We start from the raw sequence: 17,156 nt of genomic DNA on the forward strand, positions 1-17,156 counted from the left end.
TAGCAAAGGAATAATTTAAAAGCGCAGTACAATTTGTATATCGTTGTATGTAATTTATTATAAACTATAGTTTTCATACTTAACATTAAGTGTATATTAGCCGAAACCGCTCGGATATATTATATAAAATCGAAACACAAGATAGTTGTTGTTTCTTTTTTTTTTTATTTTATATTTTTTTTTTTTCTTTTTACAAAAAACGTTCACAAATTGTCGTCGGCTTTGTCGTTTCGGCCAATTGAACGCACATACCGTATATATATATATACGATAGAAATTATTATACAGTCGACGAGTATATTTAAAAAAATAAAAAAGAAAAAAAAATAAGAAAAAAACAAAATAAAAAAAATATATGTATATATATATATGTATATATATATATATATATATATATATATTACTCCAGGAAAATCTATTGTGGAGTAGTATAATATCTGTACGGTTTCTTGCTATGGACGTTCGTTAAAAGAATTTCTCGTTAATCGATAAAAAAAAAAAAACAAAAAAATAACTCGATGTCAATGTAATCGATAGCACGCGCTATTCGGCGATTCAGTCGATAGATAATTGTGTGAGTAAAAAGTATAATAAAATGATGGACGAAAAAAGAAGTAAAGAAAAAACAGAGAATAACAGGTTGGACGCCGAATGTTTCTGTCGGATGATATTTTAAAAATTAATTACACTTTTTTGAGACTCTTCGAGCTATTAATTTTTTTCTCCTTTTTTTTTTTTTTTTTTTTTTTTAAATCGTAAATCTACGAGTATAGAATTTTTTCTTTTTTTTTTTTTTTCTTTTTTACACAATCGCAAAAAAATATTTGATCTAAAAATGCAATCGCGAAAAAGAATTGTAATTGATTTTTTATAAATATTATCTAAAAGAACTTTTGGCCTAGACCGCGTATCCGTCATGATGATTTATAACGCGTGATGTATATAACGTGCAAGGATAAAGAGGAGAGACGTAAGAAAAATAAATAAATGAGAATTGCCGTTGCGCTTCTTTCAGATTGACGCTTTAATAATGATGTTACTATATTTGCCAGCGAACAGCAGTGCCGTATAATTATATACCAGGCGTCTTCCTAAATGAGATACAATACTTATCTAGTAAACGTATAAAGATATATATATATATGTATTTAAAAAAAAAAGACAAAAAAAAATTTAACCGTTTGGAAGTGGTGAACGTAAAAAGGGGTTAAAAGGAGTCGTAGAGATAGTAAAAATAAGAGAAAAAAGAAAATCAAACAAAAAAGAAATAGAGAGAGAGAGAAAGATAGAGAGAGCAAAATAACATTTATTGTTCATTATTCAAACACAAATTGTTAACAATTTTATACTTCTTTTTTTTTTCTTTTTAACTATTATTATATTATTATAATTTATAAGCAACCAGTGCGACCTTTTTGTGATTGCTATCGATCCTCTCCGACATTCTTTTACCATTAATAATAAAATCCTCGTAGAATGCGTTTGCTAAAAATTCACCGTTCAATTTTTCGGCAATACGTATGGAATAATTCGATGTATAAACGGCGATCGCGACTTTTGGTATCGCCGCTTCTAAGACTATTCTCTCATTGGCAACCATTGAAACTTTTTTAATTTCACCATTTTGCAACATTTTTCCTAATTTCAAACTACATTCCGTGAGTTGCATACCAATACCACGTCCACGATATTTTGTATCAGTTCCGAGATAAAACATTTCCAATATGGCATCGACGTTGTATTTTTCGAAAATATTCACCTTTGACTCAACCTGCGTATATGATAAAAGAAAAAGAAAGAGAGAAAGAGAGAAAGAAAAAAAGAAAAAAAATATATTATCCGAACTTCAACTCTCCCTTATATCTCTCTCTCTTTCTCTTTTTCTCTTATGAGAAAAAAAGAGAGATAGAAATAATTTTTACTCGATACGTCGTCGAAAGGAGTATAATTAATTATTTACTTCTTTTTTTTTTTTTTTAATCAATTAATAAATGAATAATTTCTTTTGTTCTTTTTTTTTTTTTTTTTTTTTTTTTTTTTTTTTTATGATAATACTCACGTTATCGAGGAAATTAATAAGTTCGATGCAAGAACGATGCTTTATATTCTTCTCGATGAAACTCTCGAGTGCATCCTTCTCACCGTCCTTCAAAGAAATCTTTAGAAATAATAGAGACAAATTATGTTATTTTAAGATTCTCTCTCTCTTTCTCTCTCTCTCTTATACTCGTAAAATGGAATTAGTAAAACGTTCATTATTATCGTTTATAACAAGGAGGAAACGTGATACAAATGGAAATTAACTCATAAGGACAATTGAACAATTGTCTCTTTATCCTCTTCCCTCTTAACCCCTACTCCTCCTTAATTATTTCCTTTATTTCACTTTAATGAATTTGTTTTCTGCTAATGTAACAGTATTTTTTAAATATTTTGGTTCACAAAATATACAATTATAATATTTGAAAATGCTAAAATATACTCGAACGAAGATAATTATAGATATTTCTCTTTTTTTTTTTTTTCAAAGAAAAAATTAAACGTCTTAAAGAAAAAAAACTGACATACCATCGAAATGATATCTATATCGCATGCAAAAGGTCTTTAAAAAGAAAAAATGATATACTTGCATGGATTTTATTAAAAATCACTCCGGCTATCTCATTGGTCACACTGTCTAAAGCAATTATTGAAACTCCATCTTTAACAACTTCCCTGAATATCAATTGCATCTCCTCGGCTGCACCAGATTCTTCAAACATATCTAATCCAATAGCAATATTTTCGTTGGCCATTGTACTTGCTTGAATGCGCAATGCATCTTCTAATCTATTTCTCGTAAGTAATACGTAGTCGATTCCATTTTCTCGATGAATTAATTGGGTTTCCATTTTTGAATCGTTCATTACTAACTCCACGGGAAACTCATAATGAATTTATTCAAGTTTCATTGTTGCATTTATATAAACGATTGATAATATTAAACGGTAACAATTGAATTTCATATTTATCACACGTCTCGTCGTCAAGCAAATATTTGTGAATTTATAATACTGATAAGAGAAAGAATTTTATCACGATAATTTCTGATTGTAGAAGAGAACGTGCTTATATGGACGATAGTTTCCAAACTACTGAACTTCATTCGTTCTTATAACCGTGATATATTATGCACCACCACGGGTTATAGTCGGTCGTGCCAATGCACATCACTTCACATCTACGCTTCAATACTTTCTTTCCTAAAATCTGTTTTATACTCGATAACGTACTCTTTATAATGAATTTTCATACTAATTTTTTTTTACAATTAATAAAGTCTACTTTGACAGAATTGATAAAATATTTTCAATCAAGCGCGCGCACACACACACACATCGGATATAATATAATTTTATTCCAAAAAAGAAAATAAGTTAATTAATGATAAGAATGATAGCAATTTATCACCTTTAAACGAGGATCGTTTCTGATATATATATACATACACGTATATGTATACTGTTAAATAAATTCATGTAAAATTATCAAATTAATATTTTAACATATTTTAACATATTTTAATATTGCAAAAATAGTACGCATCGTATATACGCCCGATGTTGTTACGTAAAAGACACACTGTCAAAGAAAATCGATATTATTGTCATCTGTTCTACTATCGTTTCAATTATATTATACCTTTCTCCAAACGTTTGTTTATAATTTTCTTTATTGCGATAAGAAAAAGAAAAGAAAAAGAAAAAAAAGAAAGCCGTCTCTATTATAAAAGTATCCAAGTGGCATTTCCACTTCTGTAATTATCATGGATATTTAATAAAAAATTTTCACAGAATTCTTTTAGCTACTAAAAAAAATGTCCAATGTTCCTCGTCGATTCTATCGTTAAATTTCTTACCATTGAATTCGTATTGATCGAAATGACGTTCTAACAATGTTTCAAATCCCAATTTCATACAGATCTTTTTCGAATAATTCGATGTCAAAATACACGAAGCCAAAGTAGGAATAATATCATTATTTTCTATACAATTATTATTATTTATCGTAACCGGAATTTTCACGGATTTGCCGCGTTTCAATTCCCGAGCCATTTCCAATGTGGAACTAATCAAAAGTTCGCCTATTCTACGTTTACCGTAATTCGGTAAAGTTGCTAAAAACATAAGTTCCAAAATGTATTTAGTGTTGTAATGCTTGAAGAGATTTACCCTATTGTCGACGTCGATCATGAAGTCTACTAGTGCCTTCGACGATTTGTATTTACAATTTTCGCTGAAAAGTTCGAATGTACTTTTGTCTGTTGGACATCCAGCGACCTACACAAAAAAAAAGAAATAAATAAATAAATAAATTAATTAAAAAAAAAAAAAAAAAAAAAAAAAAAGAATCAAACGCAGGGATAGGATTCCAATCCTCGTCATATACACTTTGATTACCTGAATTTTATTGAAAAGCGCGCCAACAACCTCCCCACTTTCTACGTCAATGGCGACAAAGCTGACGCCATCTTTGGCAGCGTTCAAACAAAGTTCTATCAGTTCTTCGGCAGCACCGGGTTCCGTCATGAGTTCCACGCCTTTGCATACGCTCTCATGAATAAAAAGACTTTTTCTTATAACATCTAGAGCACCGGATAATGTATCGTCCGTCATCGATTCAAATTCGATGACTCCATCTTCCGTCGAACCCCATAGCCGATAAGAAGACATTCTCTTTCGTGTACTATCAACAAAAGTGCGCGACATGAAATTCATTATTCTTACACATTGCAGTTTTCTACATTACAATTCGTATACTGTATACTCCCTTTGTTCTGTAAAAGAGCGGAAGAAAGAAAAAGGGGAAAAAAAAGAAAGAAAGAAAGAAAAAATAAATAAATAAATAAAAAAGAAATTACTATAAAAATATTTTCAAAATTGTCTTCCCTCTCTCTCTCTCTCTCTCTCTCTCTCTCTCTCTCTCTTTCTCTCTCTTTCTCTCTCTCTCTCTCTCTCTCTCTCTCTCTCTCTCTCTCTCTCTCTCTCTCTCTCTCTCTCTCTTATCTTATCTTATCTTATCTTTATACACGAAATAATTTTTGTTTCGATAACTTTTCTTAATACTTAATTCTCATATCTTTTTAAATGGTTAGGTTCGATAGGAATTATATATAGATAATTATTTAGGAAAAAAAAAAGTAAAAAAATAAAATAAATCTTATTTTACGAATATATCATTATAGTCCTTATCGAGAATAACATTGAACTCTTTTTATCTGTTTATACGTTACGATATCTCTTCTTCTTTCATTACTTCACTTTTTATTTTTTCTTCTTCTTTTTTCTTTTTATTTTCTCTCCTTTCCATTTTCTCCATCAATTGAAGAAATCATATGAAGAAAATGAAAATGAAAAAAAAAAAAGCGAAAGAAAAGAAAAGAAAAATGTATGATGAGAAATATAGAAATAAATGAAGATGGTAAATACATGAAAAAAAAAAAAAAAAAAAAAAAACAACAAAAAAATATAGTACGACGAAGGAAAAAGATTTTATGTTATTTTCAAATAAAAAGTAAGAATTAAATTGGACCTTCTTATTCTTCTCTTTTTCTTTTTTTGTCTTTTGTTAATATAAAAAAAAAAAAAAATATTTAATTTCCTCAAGACGTACCTCATTGTTCCTACGTAGCTTGTTCCTTTTCGATGATTCGCGAAATACTGATCAGAGAAAATAACAAATGCCTATTTATGTCTATATACATATGAACACATGTATGTATATATGTATGTATATATGTATGTATGTATGTATGTATATATATGTGTATACGTATATACTTTTATCTAAAAAAAAAAAAAAGAAAAAAAAAAAGAAAAAAATTATGTAGAACTTGAACATCCCTATTAGTAAAATTCGTACATTATAACTCTCGAAAACGCAAGAGAGGAATTGAATATACATTTATCATTTCTCATATTTCAAAATAACTTAATTTCTCCAACGATATTGTTTAGAATTATTAAAAATCTTAATTAATATATCACTTAACGAAATAAAATATAAAACTAAATATATCATTTAATTATTTTTCTTTGATATTACTTCGTTGTTCAAGAATTTTTTATTTTCCTTTTTCTTCTATATTTCCTTCGTCAAATATTTATCGTCATCGTTCTAAACGCTTTAAATTTAATTTATTTTAAAGCGTATTTATTTTGTCTTCTCATTATCTTTCTTTTCTTTTTTTTTATCTTTTTTTTTTCTTTTTTTTTTTTTTTTTTTCTTAAAATCACGGACATTTTTCTTTTTCTTTCTTTTCTTTATTATTTATTTAATTTATTTCCCCCCGATTCCCCTAAAGTTTCACATTTTTCTCGTCGAATTTTATTTGTAATTTTGTTTTTTTTTCTCTCTCTCTTGTTCTTTGTTCTTTTTCTCAGTTTTATTCTCGCACATCTCTCTCTCTCTCTCTCTCTCTCTCTCTCTCTCTTTTTTTTTTTTCTTTCAATGATTTCGTATTCGATTAAAATTCCTCCTTAAATGTATTTGCAAGCAAATCTCATTTCGTTTTACGCAAGGCCATCGTACGCGAGATATAGGAAATTGAGAGAATGCAAGATATATATATATCTTGCATTCTCTCTATATTTATATATAGATACGTTACTGTTTTTTCGTGCATACATTCGTGCACGAATAAAAGAAATTTAATTATACATGTATATTCACTCTTAATTGTGTTTCTTAATTTGTATTTCTCCTCGTATAGTTTAGTTTTTAGCACCACTTTATTTTACTTTATTTCTTTCGAACAGACAGATAAGCAAATAGACTGAGAAAGACAGAGAGAGAGAGAGAGAGAGTGTGAGTGTAGAGACAGAGAGAGAGAGAGAGAGAGAGAGAGAGAGAGAGAGAAAGAGAAAGAGAGAGAGAGAGAGAAAGAGAAAGAGAGAGAAAAAGAGAAAAGAAATAAATCATGATCATATGACTTCAACGAGAGTAACTTTTAACTGTTCGAGTCGATTTCGAAAAAAAGAAAAAAAAATATGAAGAATTACAAAGATAAAATTTTTTTTTTTTTCTTTTTTTATTTTGTTCTTGAAATCATAAGAACAAAAGCAAGAGTCTACGAACTCTATTTTGTCGATTTGTGAACTGTCAAAATGTTATCTCAAAGTTATATAATTGCTTTCAAAAGAGTGATGTAAACAAAAAAAAAAAAAAACAACGAACAAAGAAACAAAATGAAGAGAAGAAAGTAAGAGAGAAAAAACGTTTCAAGCTGAACGAAATAATAGTTAATGTAATATTACGTTATATGGATCATTTTCTTGGGAACATTTTTGAAAATAAAAAGAATGAATAAATAAATAAATAAATAAATCAATCAATCAATAAATTAATAAATAAATAATAAGAGAAGTAAACATCAATAACATCAAAGTCATACGGAAATTCCTATTGTGTATATATATATATATATATATATATATATATATATATATATATATATATATATATATATATATATACATTTATATGTACATATACATTGTATGTATGTATATATATATACATACAAAGGAAAAGGAAGAGAAAAATATAGTTAAAACGTACAAACCAAAATAGCTTCCACTTTCGATTACGAGAAAAAAGGAAAAAAAAAGAAAAAAAAAAAAAATACGGAACTTGATTTACGAGAAAAAATACTTTTACGAATTGTTAAAACTCGTTAAATAGATTCTCCTGAGCACCATAGGAAGCGTCAAGGTTTCACGGTGAATAATGTATTATGAATAATAAATCGATTCATATGTATACATTACATATATGTATTTATTTATGTTAATATAGCTATGCATTATATACTTATTATATATGTATTATGTACATATATATTATATATATGCATCTACGTACGTATAAAAGTATAGATTTCTTTTCTTTTCTTTTTTTTTTTTTGTTTCTTTTTCATTGTTCATTTTTTTCTTTCTATCTAATGACTTTTCTTTCTTCCTAATGACGTATCGAAGTTCTATTTGACGTTTCATCAAGTCACTCTAAAGTTACGTTTATAACCGAGCGTCATCATTTCATATAGTACTATTTAATCCACATAAATACAAATTTTATCTAATACAATGCTTATATTGTTGTGATAGTGTCTCGATTCAAGAGATACGATCAAACGCTAAATCTTTTCAATACTTGTTCTATATGTTAAGAATTACAAAAAAAAAAAAAAAAAACTATACAAGAGATATAGAATTTCAGCGATCTTTTTTTTTCCCCCAATTTTCTTTTCTGTATTTTGCTTTTTAGTTTCGTTTCGTTTCATTTCAATTTTCACGTATCTTACCAATAAACAACTGATATCTCGCATCGTACTTAGGGAAAAAGGTAAAAGAAACTATTTAATCGACCAATGAGCAATGATCTTTGGGAATGAAAATTAAATAAAAAAAAAAAAAAAAAAAAAAAAAAAAATAACTGAACAAAAAAGAAAAAAATAACTAAACAAAAAGACGTATATATGAGCGTCCATGTTTGCATTTCTCTCTCTGTTCTGTGTGTGATGTATTAAGAAAAGGAAAAAAAAGTAAACAAAAACAAAAGAATACATTAAAACAAAAAAATAACGAGAAAATAAAATATATCATAATGTTTATAATTCTAATACCATAAGGGATACAATATTATGGGGTGGAGTGTCTTGAAATATTGGCTCACCCTTTTCGTTCACATAGGTTAGCAAATTGACATCTGCTAAACTCTTCATACCTATTTTCTCGGCACTTCTTTTCGAATACGTCGATGTATAAAGACCAAATATAAATCCAACGTTGGAATAGGTTTTTGCTAACGATAATCCTGCTATCGTTAAATCTAAGGACAAGCCTATTTTACGATGATCCTTGTCAACGGCGACAGCGTAAAATTCTAATGCTTCTTTGGCATTTGGAAATCTATCGTAAAGATCAATCTTGTCGGTTATAGTAGACATATAATAATAATAATCCTTGATTAATTTTGATTTTGGTATATTATCGTGAAAAATTGCATTGGTACCGGTATTATTAGAATTATTAAAACGTGAATTTTTACTCAATATCATTAAATTAATTCCAACGATCATCTTCGTCTTTTCGTTGTAGGCCAACAAACAGGGAGAACTTTCGAATATTGCTTTTTGAAAATTTTCTTGATCTTCGGTTATTAATTTAGCTTCTTCTTCGTTTATCACTCTTCCGGAATTAATAAGACTCTTGAATATCGTTTCTTCGTTGTTAAAATTTTCCTTTAAGAAACGCACAATATCATTTGCCTGATTCTTTCTTGCTAATTTAATGTAATAACCTAAGGCCGATGTTTTATAAATTTTTTCCATTATTATATTTTATATATGCGCGCGCACGTTTGTATTTATATATTATGTATGTATGTATGTATGTATGTATGTGTACATAGTATGTATGAATGTATGTTGTGTTTTGTTTCACACGACAAAAGTGAAAACGTTCCTCGTGTAACACCACCTTGTTTACGAATAACTTTCTAGCAAAGTTATATATACGTTCTAACAGAGCTACATTTATTATACATATATATATATATATATATATATATATATATATCATTCGTAGTAACTTTATCATTGGTTAATCTGAGCATAAAATTAATATAGATTTGACTACGTTAATATAAATTGATTATCAATGATTATTGGTTGATACTCCATCGTCGCGATTTAAGAACTAATGATAAATGTTAGCGAGCTATCGCGTAAACGATTTTGATTGGCTTTCCAAAATGATTTAGGATCGAGTATAATATCGCTTATATATATATATATATATACATTTTGATACTACGACAATGTCTAGTAATATTTTAAAAATTGATTAATATCTATTGTTTATTCTATGACGATATGTATATCGACGATGATATATGTAAAAAGGAACAATGATAATGTTATTAAGTATATCAATAAATTTGATTAAAAGTTCGTAAAATTTTTAATCCCCGTTCTCAGTTTTAACGGAGCGTCTGAACTGAGCTTTGTGTTTTCGCGGGTAGAGATGTTTGGTGTGCGCATGCGCAGACCGCGCGCGACAACAAAATAAGATGGCCGTGCAACGAAACAAATAGAGCGCCGTCGTAAATAACAAACCGTCCTGGCACGCTTGAAACGAAGAATTTTTTTCGTGTAAAACTCGAAGGCTTAGGGCTCGCTGGTGTTTATTGTCTCGTTGTTTATCTCTATTTCGTTAAGAATCGGGCCTTTTGGTGATTGGCTTTTAATAATCTTTTAAGAAGGAAATTAAGCGCGTGGAGTTTTCTAAGGTCGGCCTCGTTGAATGCGTCACGCGCGTGCACGAGGATACGTACGTGCGTACGTGCGTGCGTACATCCTTCGATACGTGATACTTCAAATTAAACAATTAAAAAAGTTTAAACGAAATTCGTTAATCGTCATCGCCAGGATGCAAACGCATGGGGAGGGCAAGCGTCATTCCCGTCGCCGTCCACGGTTCGCCTAGCTCCTCATGCTAGTATCCTCTTCCGAATTGCTTGTAGCACAGCATGAAGGAGATGCTTGGAGGGTGCTGTGTGTGTTCTGACGAGAGGGGTTGGACAGAGAATCCGCTGGTGTATTGCGATGGACAGGGCTGTACTGTCGCTGTACACCAAGGTTCGTTATCAAATTATCAACATGAGGGTATATTTATTATAATAAAATGTCTTCCATCATATAGGTTAATAATCTTGTTTTTATATATTTCAGCGTGCTATGGTATTGTTACAGTACCAACTGGACCTTGGTATTGTAGAAAATGTGAATCGCAAGAACGAAGTGCACGAGTGGTAAGTAAATTTTAATTTCTATAGATTTAATTGGCATTCCATGGTAATCATTCGACAGGCATTTCTAAATACCTGAAAGGATGATTTATTGTCTGGATTATATCCATAGTAAAAAATACAATCATAATCACTTTTCTAATGCAAAATATTGGATCAGCGCTGTGAATTATGCCCGAGCAAAGATGGAGCGCTCAAAAGGACGGATCAAGCTGGTTGGGCTCATGTTGTCTGCGCTCTTTATATTCCAGAAGTGCGTTTTGGCAATGTTACTACGATGGAACCCATTATATTACAACTTATACCTTCTGAAAGATTTAGTAAAGTAAGCGTCATTTTCAATGAAATATTTTTAATATTATTTTAAGTCGAGGGAAAGAAAATATTTATATCAATTTGTTATTATTATTACAGTCTTGTTATATTTGCGAAGAACAAGGAAGAGGAAGCAGAGCAAATGTTGGGGCTTGTATGCAGTGTAATAAAACAGGCTGCAGGCAGCAATTTCACGTTACCTGCGCTCAAGCTCTTGGTTTACTCTGCGAGGAAGCTGGCAACTATCTTGATAATGTTAAATATTGTGGATATTGCCAGCATCATTATTCAAAATTGGTTGGTATAATTTGTTTGATAAGAGCTCTTTTTCTTTTTATTTTATTTTATTCACCGTAATTTTTTATGTCAATGAAATTATAATTAAAATTATATTAACTATTAACATATCATTGATTTATAGAAAAAAGGTGGTAATGTTAAAACTATACCACCGTACAAACCTATACCTGCTGACAATGGTTCGTCAGATTCATCTCCTGAGAAAGAAGCGGAAACTCCGATAAAATCATCGTCAAGTAGTAAAAGGAAAGGATCAAGTTCAAAATCTACTACAAATTCTAAAAATAAGTCCAATACTAGTCCCAATGTAGAAGTAAATGGTGTTGCCGATGACACCAAAAGTAGCAGCGGTCGTAACACTCCCAAAGATGGTTCTGCGAATGCTGGAAAATTTACGACGTCAAATTTTGTAGAAACTATTGTTACGCAGTCAGAAAGTGTATTTGGACATGATGGGTCTGCTTCTGTGACAGCAGCGTCAGCCGTTACAGCTGCCAATATAAAGACAAGTTCTAATTCGAATTTGATACATAAAAATAGTAGTCAAACGAAATCTAATTCATCTCAGTCTAGTAAAGGTTCAAGTCATACAAGTAAAAGAAGAAAGACAGGTGCACGTACACCAACTGTGATAGGAAATGAAAATTCAAATCAATCTGTTAGTTCTGAGGCTAGTGGATCTGTCGTGGTCGCTGTAAGTTCTGTAGTACAGCAACCAGTTCCAAGTAATAACGTACAACCTACTATAACCGAAGCTACTAGTCTTAGTACGACTACGGAACCTGAAAGAGCAAAAAAGGTAATTTTTATCAATATACAAATTTTAATTATTGTCATTACGTTTGGATTTTAAATGAATCAAATAATACCATCTAACACGTTTAAAATTTTTCATTTTATTTACAGTTAAAAATCGATAGTCCAATACAATCGGCATCAAGTACTCCAGTTACTACAGAAGCAACCACTACACCTGTGATAATGTCAGTAACGCAATCTCAGTCATCGACGTCTATTCAATCGCCGACAACTACTTCGAATAGTATAGTTGTTTCTGTTCCCTTAACTGCCACTTCTTTATCTGGTACAGCCCAAAGTGTAGTAACAAGCGCCCCTACGTTGTATCAACAATTACAACAAAGTATAATTACTACTGCGGCTAATACAGAGCCAAGATCTAGTATCATGCCAAGTACTGAGAGATTTACATTAGAGGAAGCACCTACTAAAAGATCTCGGTAAGTGTTAAGTCACGTTTACGTATATTTTATATTAAATTATATATTTTTTTTCTTTTTTTTTTTTTTCTTTTTTCTTTTTTCTTTTTTTTTTCTTTTTCTTTTTCTTTTCCTATTTTTGTGTTACATAATAACTCATGATGCTAACAAATTCAAATATATTGCTCAAATGCATGCTCGCTGATAGGAATTATATCTACAAGTATATAGAACCATGTGTATTCGATTTCTCGCTAGAATGTAAATATTTTTTAATTATTCATTTATTTTATTTTATTTTATTTTATTTTATTTTATTTTATTTTCTTTTTTTTTTCTTTTTTTTTTTTTTTTAAATTGGTTTATTCGATCTTTCACGCGTATGCGAAATTTGGAATGATAAATAAGTTTTATTATGATTTTATTGTATCGTATAAAATATTATTTGTGGCCACTTAAAAAAAAAAATATTCAAATTTATGAAAATTTCTTAAGAATACCAATCGGAAGTTTTCGAGTTCACTGAGCGCGTTCAAAATGGCTGCCACGAGGAGTAAACAATCAGGTCATTCTAACCTCTTTACGCGTCGTAGTCTATTCTCCTTTTTTCTCATTAGTTTGTTTCAGTGAAAAAGTGTTTTTTTATTTGAAATTTGTTTAATAATAAATGACGCTTGGTTATGTAACATAAATTATATAACATAAAACGCATGGGAATAAATAGAAAAGGATATATGTGTTTATATAGTGAGATCTAATTTGTGTGTTTGAGCACAATGCTTCGCTCGAGGCCATTTAGAAATTATCAATTTTATTATTTTTATATCCTATTAGAAGCATAGAATTTTATTAAAAATAGGAATAAGTGTTTCAGGACAGTGAAATTGATCAGTTTTATTTCTAAATAAGTTTATTTAGTGAAACGTGCGTTGTGAGGTTATGTTTATTTTTCTCACTGTAAGAAGCCTGAAGGGCAACGAACGAAGGAAGGGTGTAACGTGAAATCAAAACGGTAATAACGGTCTGTTGGGCTTAATGGTTCTATTGATACGAGCAAATTTAATAAACGAAAAGTGTTTAATAGAAAATTTATTCTTCGAGTATATATAAATAGTTATTTATATATAAAAATGAAGTGTAAAAAAAAGTAAAATTTATCTTTTATATTAATAATTAATATTATATCGTTTCTCTATGAATTATACCTATTCCTTTTAACGTGGTTTTTATTTAGACCTCAATTATTTTTTTAGATCTCAATCTACGGACAAAGACAAGGTTCGTAAACCGAAACGTGGCTCATCTAATAGCCAGCCAGCATTAGCACAATCGCAATCACAGCCACCATCACAACCACAATCACAACTGCCAATATCCTCGATCGCAACATCTGTTTCCAGTAGTGCAGTTGTTACTACTTCTAAACGAGGTGGAAGAAACAATCATCAAACACCTCCGCCATCCGTATCAGTAGCACCTGTTCCATCGATAATACAAGGCCCTTCGTTAGTAACTGGTGGTCATTTTAGCAGTATTGGTTCGGTAGGCTCAATGGGTCCTACCGTTAAAGATTCGCCTCCTAGTAGCCCTGGTTCTGAAAGTATGAGTAGCAATGGACCTGGACGACGCAAAAGAAAAAATGCTTGTACTGCATCTACGACGCCTACACCACCAGCATCTAATACACCAACAACTTTGACGAATAGTACTAAAGAGGAAAAAGATATTAAGCTGTAAGAATTGTATCATAGATGATATCATTGATTATAAAATAGATATAAATATGTTCAATCATAAATACTTTATTTCATAATTCTTGTTGTAGATTTCAAAATGGCGTTAGTGCGCCACATATGTTAGGAAATCAATTGAATCCAACTTCAACAATGGCACAAAAAATGTCTGATACATTATCACAAGAATTGGAGGCACATTCTATTTTTACAGAAGCAAATAATTCTACAACTAATTTAGTTGGTCCACAGTTGCACAGTCGTGTAATAGCCTCCGTAAGTTTCTTATAAATAATTATTGTAACGTATTTTTTTTTTTTTTTATGTCTGTTTCTTTTTTTTTCTTCTCCATTTCTTTTTTTTTCCCCTCAAAATTATGTAATAATCAAACTAATCTTTTTTATACAGATACGATCCAATCAAACAACTACGGCACCTACCTCTTTTTCGTCTGTTTTTTCAACAAACAGTAACACAAATATTAGTACTGCGAGTTCTGGAACGTTAGGTAGCGGAGCAATTCCACAAACATTAGATCAGCTGTTAGAAAGACAATGGGAGCAGGGCAGTCAATTCTTAATGGAACAAGCGCAACATTTTGACAGTGAGTGTACGGCAAGAAAAAATAAGCTTACGTTCGCATGGGTGTGGTGAAATATGAACTCGTGTTTTTTTTTTTTTTTTTTTTTTTTTCCTTTTTTTTTCGATTTAGATCTAGTTGCATGAATAATAAATAGTTATAGTCTGATTTTTTTTTTTTTTGTATCACTCATTAAACTAAACTGCTTCCTGCTTGATAGTATCTTTTAAATAAGAATATATATATATATAATTAAATTTTATTATAGTTGCATCACTACTTTCGTGTCTTCATCAGTTAAGAGCTGAAAATCTTAGATTGGAGGAACATGTAAATAGTCTTTTACAAAGGAGAGATCATTTATTAGCCGTAAATGCGAGACTCGCAATACCGTTAACAACTCAACCGAGTGCACATCCAGGTAAAACAATGGATCAAATAATTCCGTAGGAAATTGTATTATTCTTTTATTGTATATAATGTATCTCTTATATCGTATAAATATTTACAGTTAATAATGTACATCCTACGGTAAATCCGTCTCATCCTAATGTCGCACATCCGGAGGTACCACCAGGAGCATCCGGAGCTACTGTACCTAGAGTTAATCGAGAACCTCGTGTGAATAATACATACATGCCTCATTCTAGTTCCGTGAACCATCCGACAACGTTAGAAAATGGATTACCACCAGATCCTTCCCCACCTGCAGCAGCATCCCTATCTCAGTATCAACACAGAGGATCTTTGGTTGCCCCACAACCAAGTCCTACAATAAGGTAGGATATCTGTCTATTGTTTGATAATATAATAATAGTTAATTCAAAGTGAATTTTTTGGTTTGTTTTTTGTCTTGTTGTTTTCGACGATTACGATAGACATAGTCCAGCAGCTAGTGGATATTTACAAGGACAACAAAGTAACATTGTATCACCGGCTACAGCTAGTAATTCAGGAGTAGTGAGAAATTCTTCGGTAACCCCTGATCCTTTACGTGGTGTACCACGGTACGTTAATGAAGAAAATTAATACTTTTTATTCTCTTTCTCTTATATATTGACATGATAATTAAAATATTACCATAATAATTTTCATTAGATCGGTACCACAATCATCAAGTAGTTATATGCCATCAATGTATCAACCAGCAATGTCAAGTCTCACTAATAGTCAAGTAGGTAGCGTTCATAATCTTCATTCACATGGACCTTCTCCGACTAACCATGGGCCACCGGGTAAACCTAGCTGAAGGTAGATGCAATTACGAAATAAACAAAAACATTCGTCATCCGTAAAACGTGATAGATGCAAAGGCTAGTTATATGTTCAGATCGTGCAATGAAGAATAATAACAATTATGGAAGTTGTATTTTGTTTGTATTAACTGCCGAATTTAATTAATTGAATCATATTATCGAAAGTTTTACCCATAATTCTTGACTTTGCACATGTTTGTCGGTCTCTACTCAATTATGCAATATATCTATTATTAATATTTCAAATTATACTGAGCGCTAATGATGATAATAATGATGATGGTGATGATGATGATGATGACGATGATGGGTAATGTGAAAGGATCATAAAAGTTTGAGATATATATATATATACATATATACATATATATACATCCATATATGCATGTATGTATGTATGTATGTATGTATTTATGTATGCATGTATCTTTCTGTATGTAACATACATACGAAGTAAATGAGATTCGGATTGCAAAATAATCCGAATGTCTAGCGCATTATATCTATCTATATTTTATAAGTACTGTTTTATTTCCTTTTCTTTTATTTTTTTAAAGTTTGTTTTTTGTGCACCAGTCGGAGACAAATTTAATATGTATATCTGGCATGGTATTAGAATTATTTTCTTTTAAGTTAAGCGATTTAGCAGAACTGCAGGTTAAAGGTATATTGAATTTACTCGTTGCAGTTCTGATGGCAATCAAGAATTTATAAAATCTGAAAACCCGTTTATCAGCGAATATAATGGCAATCAAGAAAATTCGAATATAGAAAGAAATAAGAATATGACTGAGAATTAGTATATAATTCATTAATCGAAATTTTGTAATCGGTAATTTTTTTTTTTTATATATATATTTATTAAGTAAATATATACATATATATATACATATGTTTTTTTTTTTTA

At 30.3% G+C, this 17,156-nt stretch overlaps 4 protein-coding genes across 9 annotated transcripts in view; 1 reads left to right on the top strand and 3 right to left on the bottom strand.

Moving 5' to 3' along the window:
* Positions 1 to 1,286: 1,286 nt before the first annotated feature.
* Positions 1,287 to 3,147, bottom strand: LOC124950250. The gene is made up of 3 exons (XM_047496707.1): positions 2,631 to 3,147; positions 2,060 to 2,158; positions 1,287 to 1,771 (listed from the first exon to the last, which is right to left on the bottom strand). The coding sequence occupies exons 1-3, from the start codon at positions 2,904 to 2,906 to the stop codon at positions 1,385 to 1,387; spliced, it is 762 nt and encodes a 253-aa protein (XP_047352663.1). The 5' UTR covers positions 2,907 to 3,147; the 3' UTR covers positions 1,287 to 1,384.
* Positions 2,792 to 8,901, bottom strand: LOC124950249. 4 transcript variants are annotated; one of them, XM_047496702.1, is made up of 4 exons: positions 8,764 to 8,897; positions 5,653 to 5,699; positions 4,440 to 4,725; positions 2,792 to 4,319 (listed from the first exon to the last, which is right to left on the bottom strand). In XM_047496702.1, the coding sequence occupies exons 2-4, from the start codon at positions 5,655 to 5,657 to the stop codon at positions 3,828 to 3,830; spliced, it is 783 nt and encodes a 260-aa protein (XP_047352658.1). In that variant the 5' UTR covers positions 5,658 to 5,699; positions 8,764 to 8,897; the 3' UTR covers positions 2,792 to 3,827. The 4 variants fall into 4 exon arrangements, with proteins under 4 accessions (XP_047352658.1, XP_047352661.1, XP_047352659.1 ...); XM_047496705.1 differs by lacking the exon at positions 5,653 to 5,699 and having other exon boundaries at positions 8,764 to 8,901; XM_047496703.1 differs by lacking the exon at positions 5,653 to 5,699 and having other exon boundaries at positions 8,713 to 8,844.
* On the bottom strand, positions 8,635 to 9,573 carry LOC124950252. The gene has a single exon (XM_047496709.1). The coding sequence runs from the start codon at positions 9,368 to 9,370 to the stop codon at positions 8,648 to 8,650; it is 723 nt and encodes a 240-aa protein (XP_047352665.1). The 5' UTR covers positions 9,371 to 9,573; the 3' UTR covers positions 8,635 to 8,647.
* Positions 9,574 to 10,084: 511 nt separating this feature from the next.
* LOC124950247 (protein AF-10-like) overlaps positions 10,085 to 17,156 on the top strand; it is a 17,628-nt gene continuing 10,556 nt past the window's right edge. Inside the window, exons 1-13 of one of the 3 annotated variants that reach the window (XM_047496699.1) lie at positions 10,085 to 10,678; positions 10,772 to 10,851; positions 11,009 to 11,173; positions 11,263 to 11,460; positions 11,585 to 12,262; positions 12,370 to 12,701; positions 13,934 to 14,413; positions 14,506 to 14,689; positions 14,822 to 15,023; positions 15,262 to 15,414; positions 15,505 to 15,772; positions 15,872 to 16,000; positions 16,092 to 16,244. In XM_047496699.1, coding sequence (XP_047352655.1) covers positions 10,570 to 10,678; positions 10,772 to 10,851; positions 11,009 to 11,173; positions 11,263 to 11,460; positions 11,585 to 12,262; positions 12,370 to 12,701; positions 13,934 to 14,413; positions 14,506 to 14,689; positions 14,822 to 15,023; positions 15,262 to 15,414; positions 15,505 to 15,772; positions 15,872 to 16,000; positions 16,092 to 16,242 — 3,129 coding nt within the window. In that variant the 5' untranslated portion in view covers positions 10,085 to 10,569 and the 3' untranslated portion in view covers positions 16,243 to 16,244. Of the gene's footprint in view, positions 10,679 to 10,771; positions 10,852 to 11,008; positions 11,174 to 11,262; positions 11,461 to 11,584; positions 12,263 to 12,369; positions 12,702 to 13,933; positions 14,414 to 14,505; positions 14,690 to 14,821; positions 15,024 to 15,261; positions 15,415 to 15,504; positions 15,773 to 15,871; positions 16,001 to 16,091; positions 17,119 to 17,156 lie in introns of those variants that run through there. The other 2 variants (XM_047496700.1, XM_047496701.1) reach the window with 2 other exon arrangements.

Source organism: Vespa velutina, chromosome 6, assembly GCF_912470025.1.
Source record: "Vespa velutina chromosome 6, iVesVel2.1, whole genome shotgun sequence".
NCBI lineage: Eukaryota > Metazoa > Arthropoda > Insecta > Hymenoptera > Vespidae > Vespa > Vespa velutina.

Bases quoted from the DNA above. Each gene is read 5' to 3' on its own strand.
- LOC124950250 (XM_047496707.1), bottom strand. From the start codon at position 2,906: ATGAACGATTCAAAAATGGAAACCCAATTAATTCATCGAGAAAATGGA. The intron at 2,159-2,630 runs GCAAGTATATCA...TTATTTCTAAAG, and splicing joins TGATTTTTAATAAAATCCAT to ATTTCTTTGAAGGACGGTGA. The intron at 1,772-2,059 runs GTGAGTATTATC...TCATATACGCAG, and splicing joins TTATTAATTTCCTCGATAAC to GTTGAGTCAAAGGTGAATAT.
- LOC124950252 (XM_047496709.1), bottom strand. From the start codon at position 9,370: ATGGAAAAAATTTATAAAACATCGGCCTTAGGTTATTACATTAAATTA.
- LOC124950249 (XM_047496702.1), bottom strand. The intron at 4,320-4,439 runs GTAATCAAAGTG...TTTTTTGTGTAG, and splicing joins CGCTTTTCAATAAAATTCAG to GTCGCTGGATGTCCAACAGA.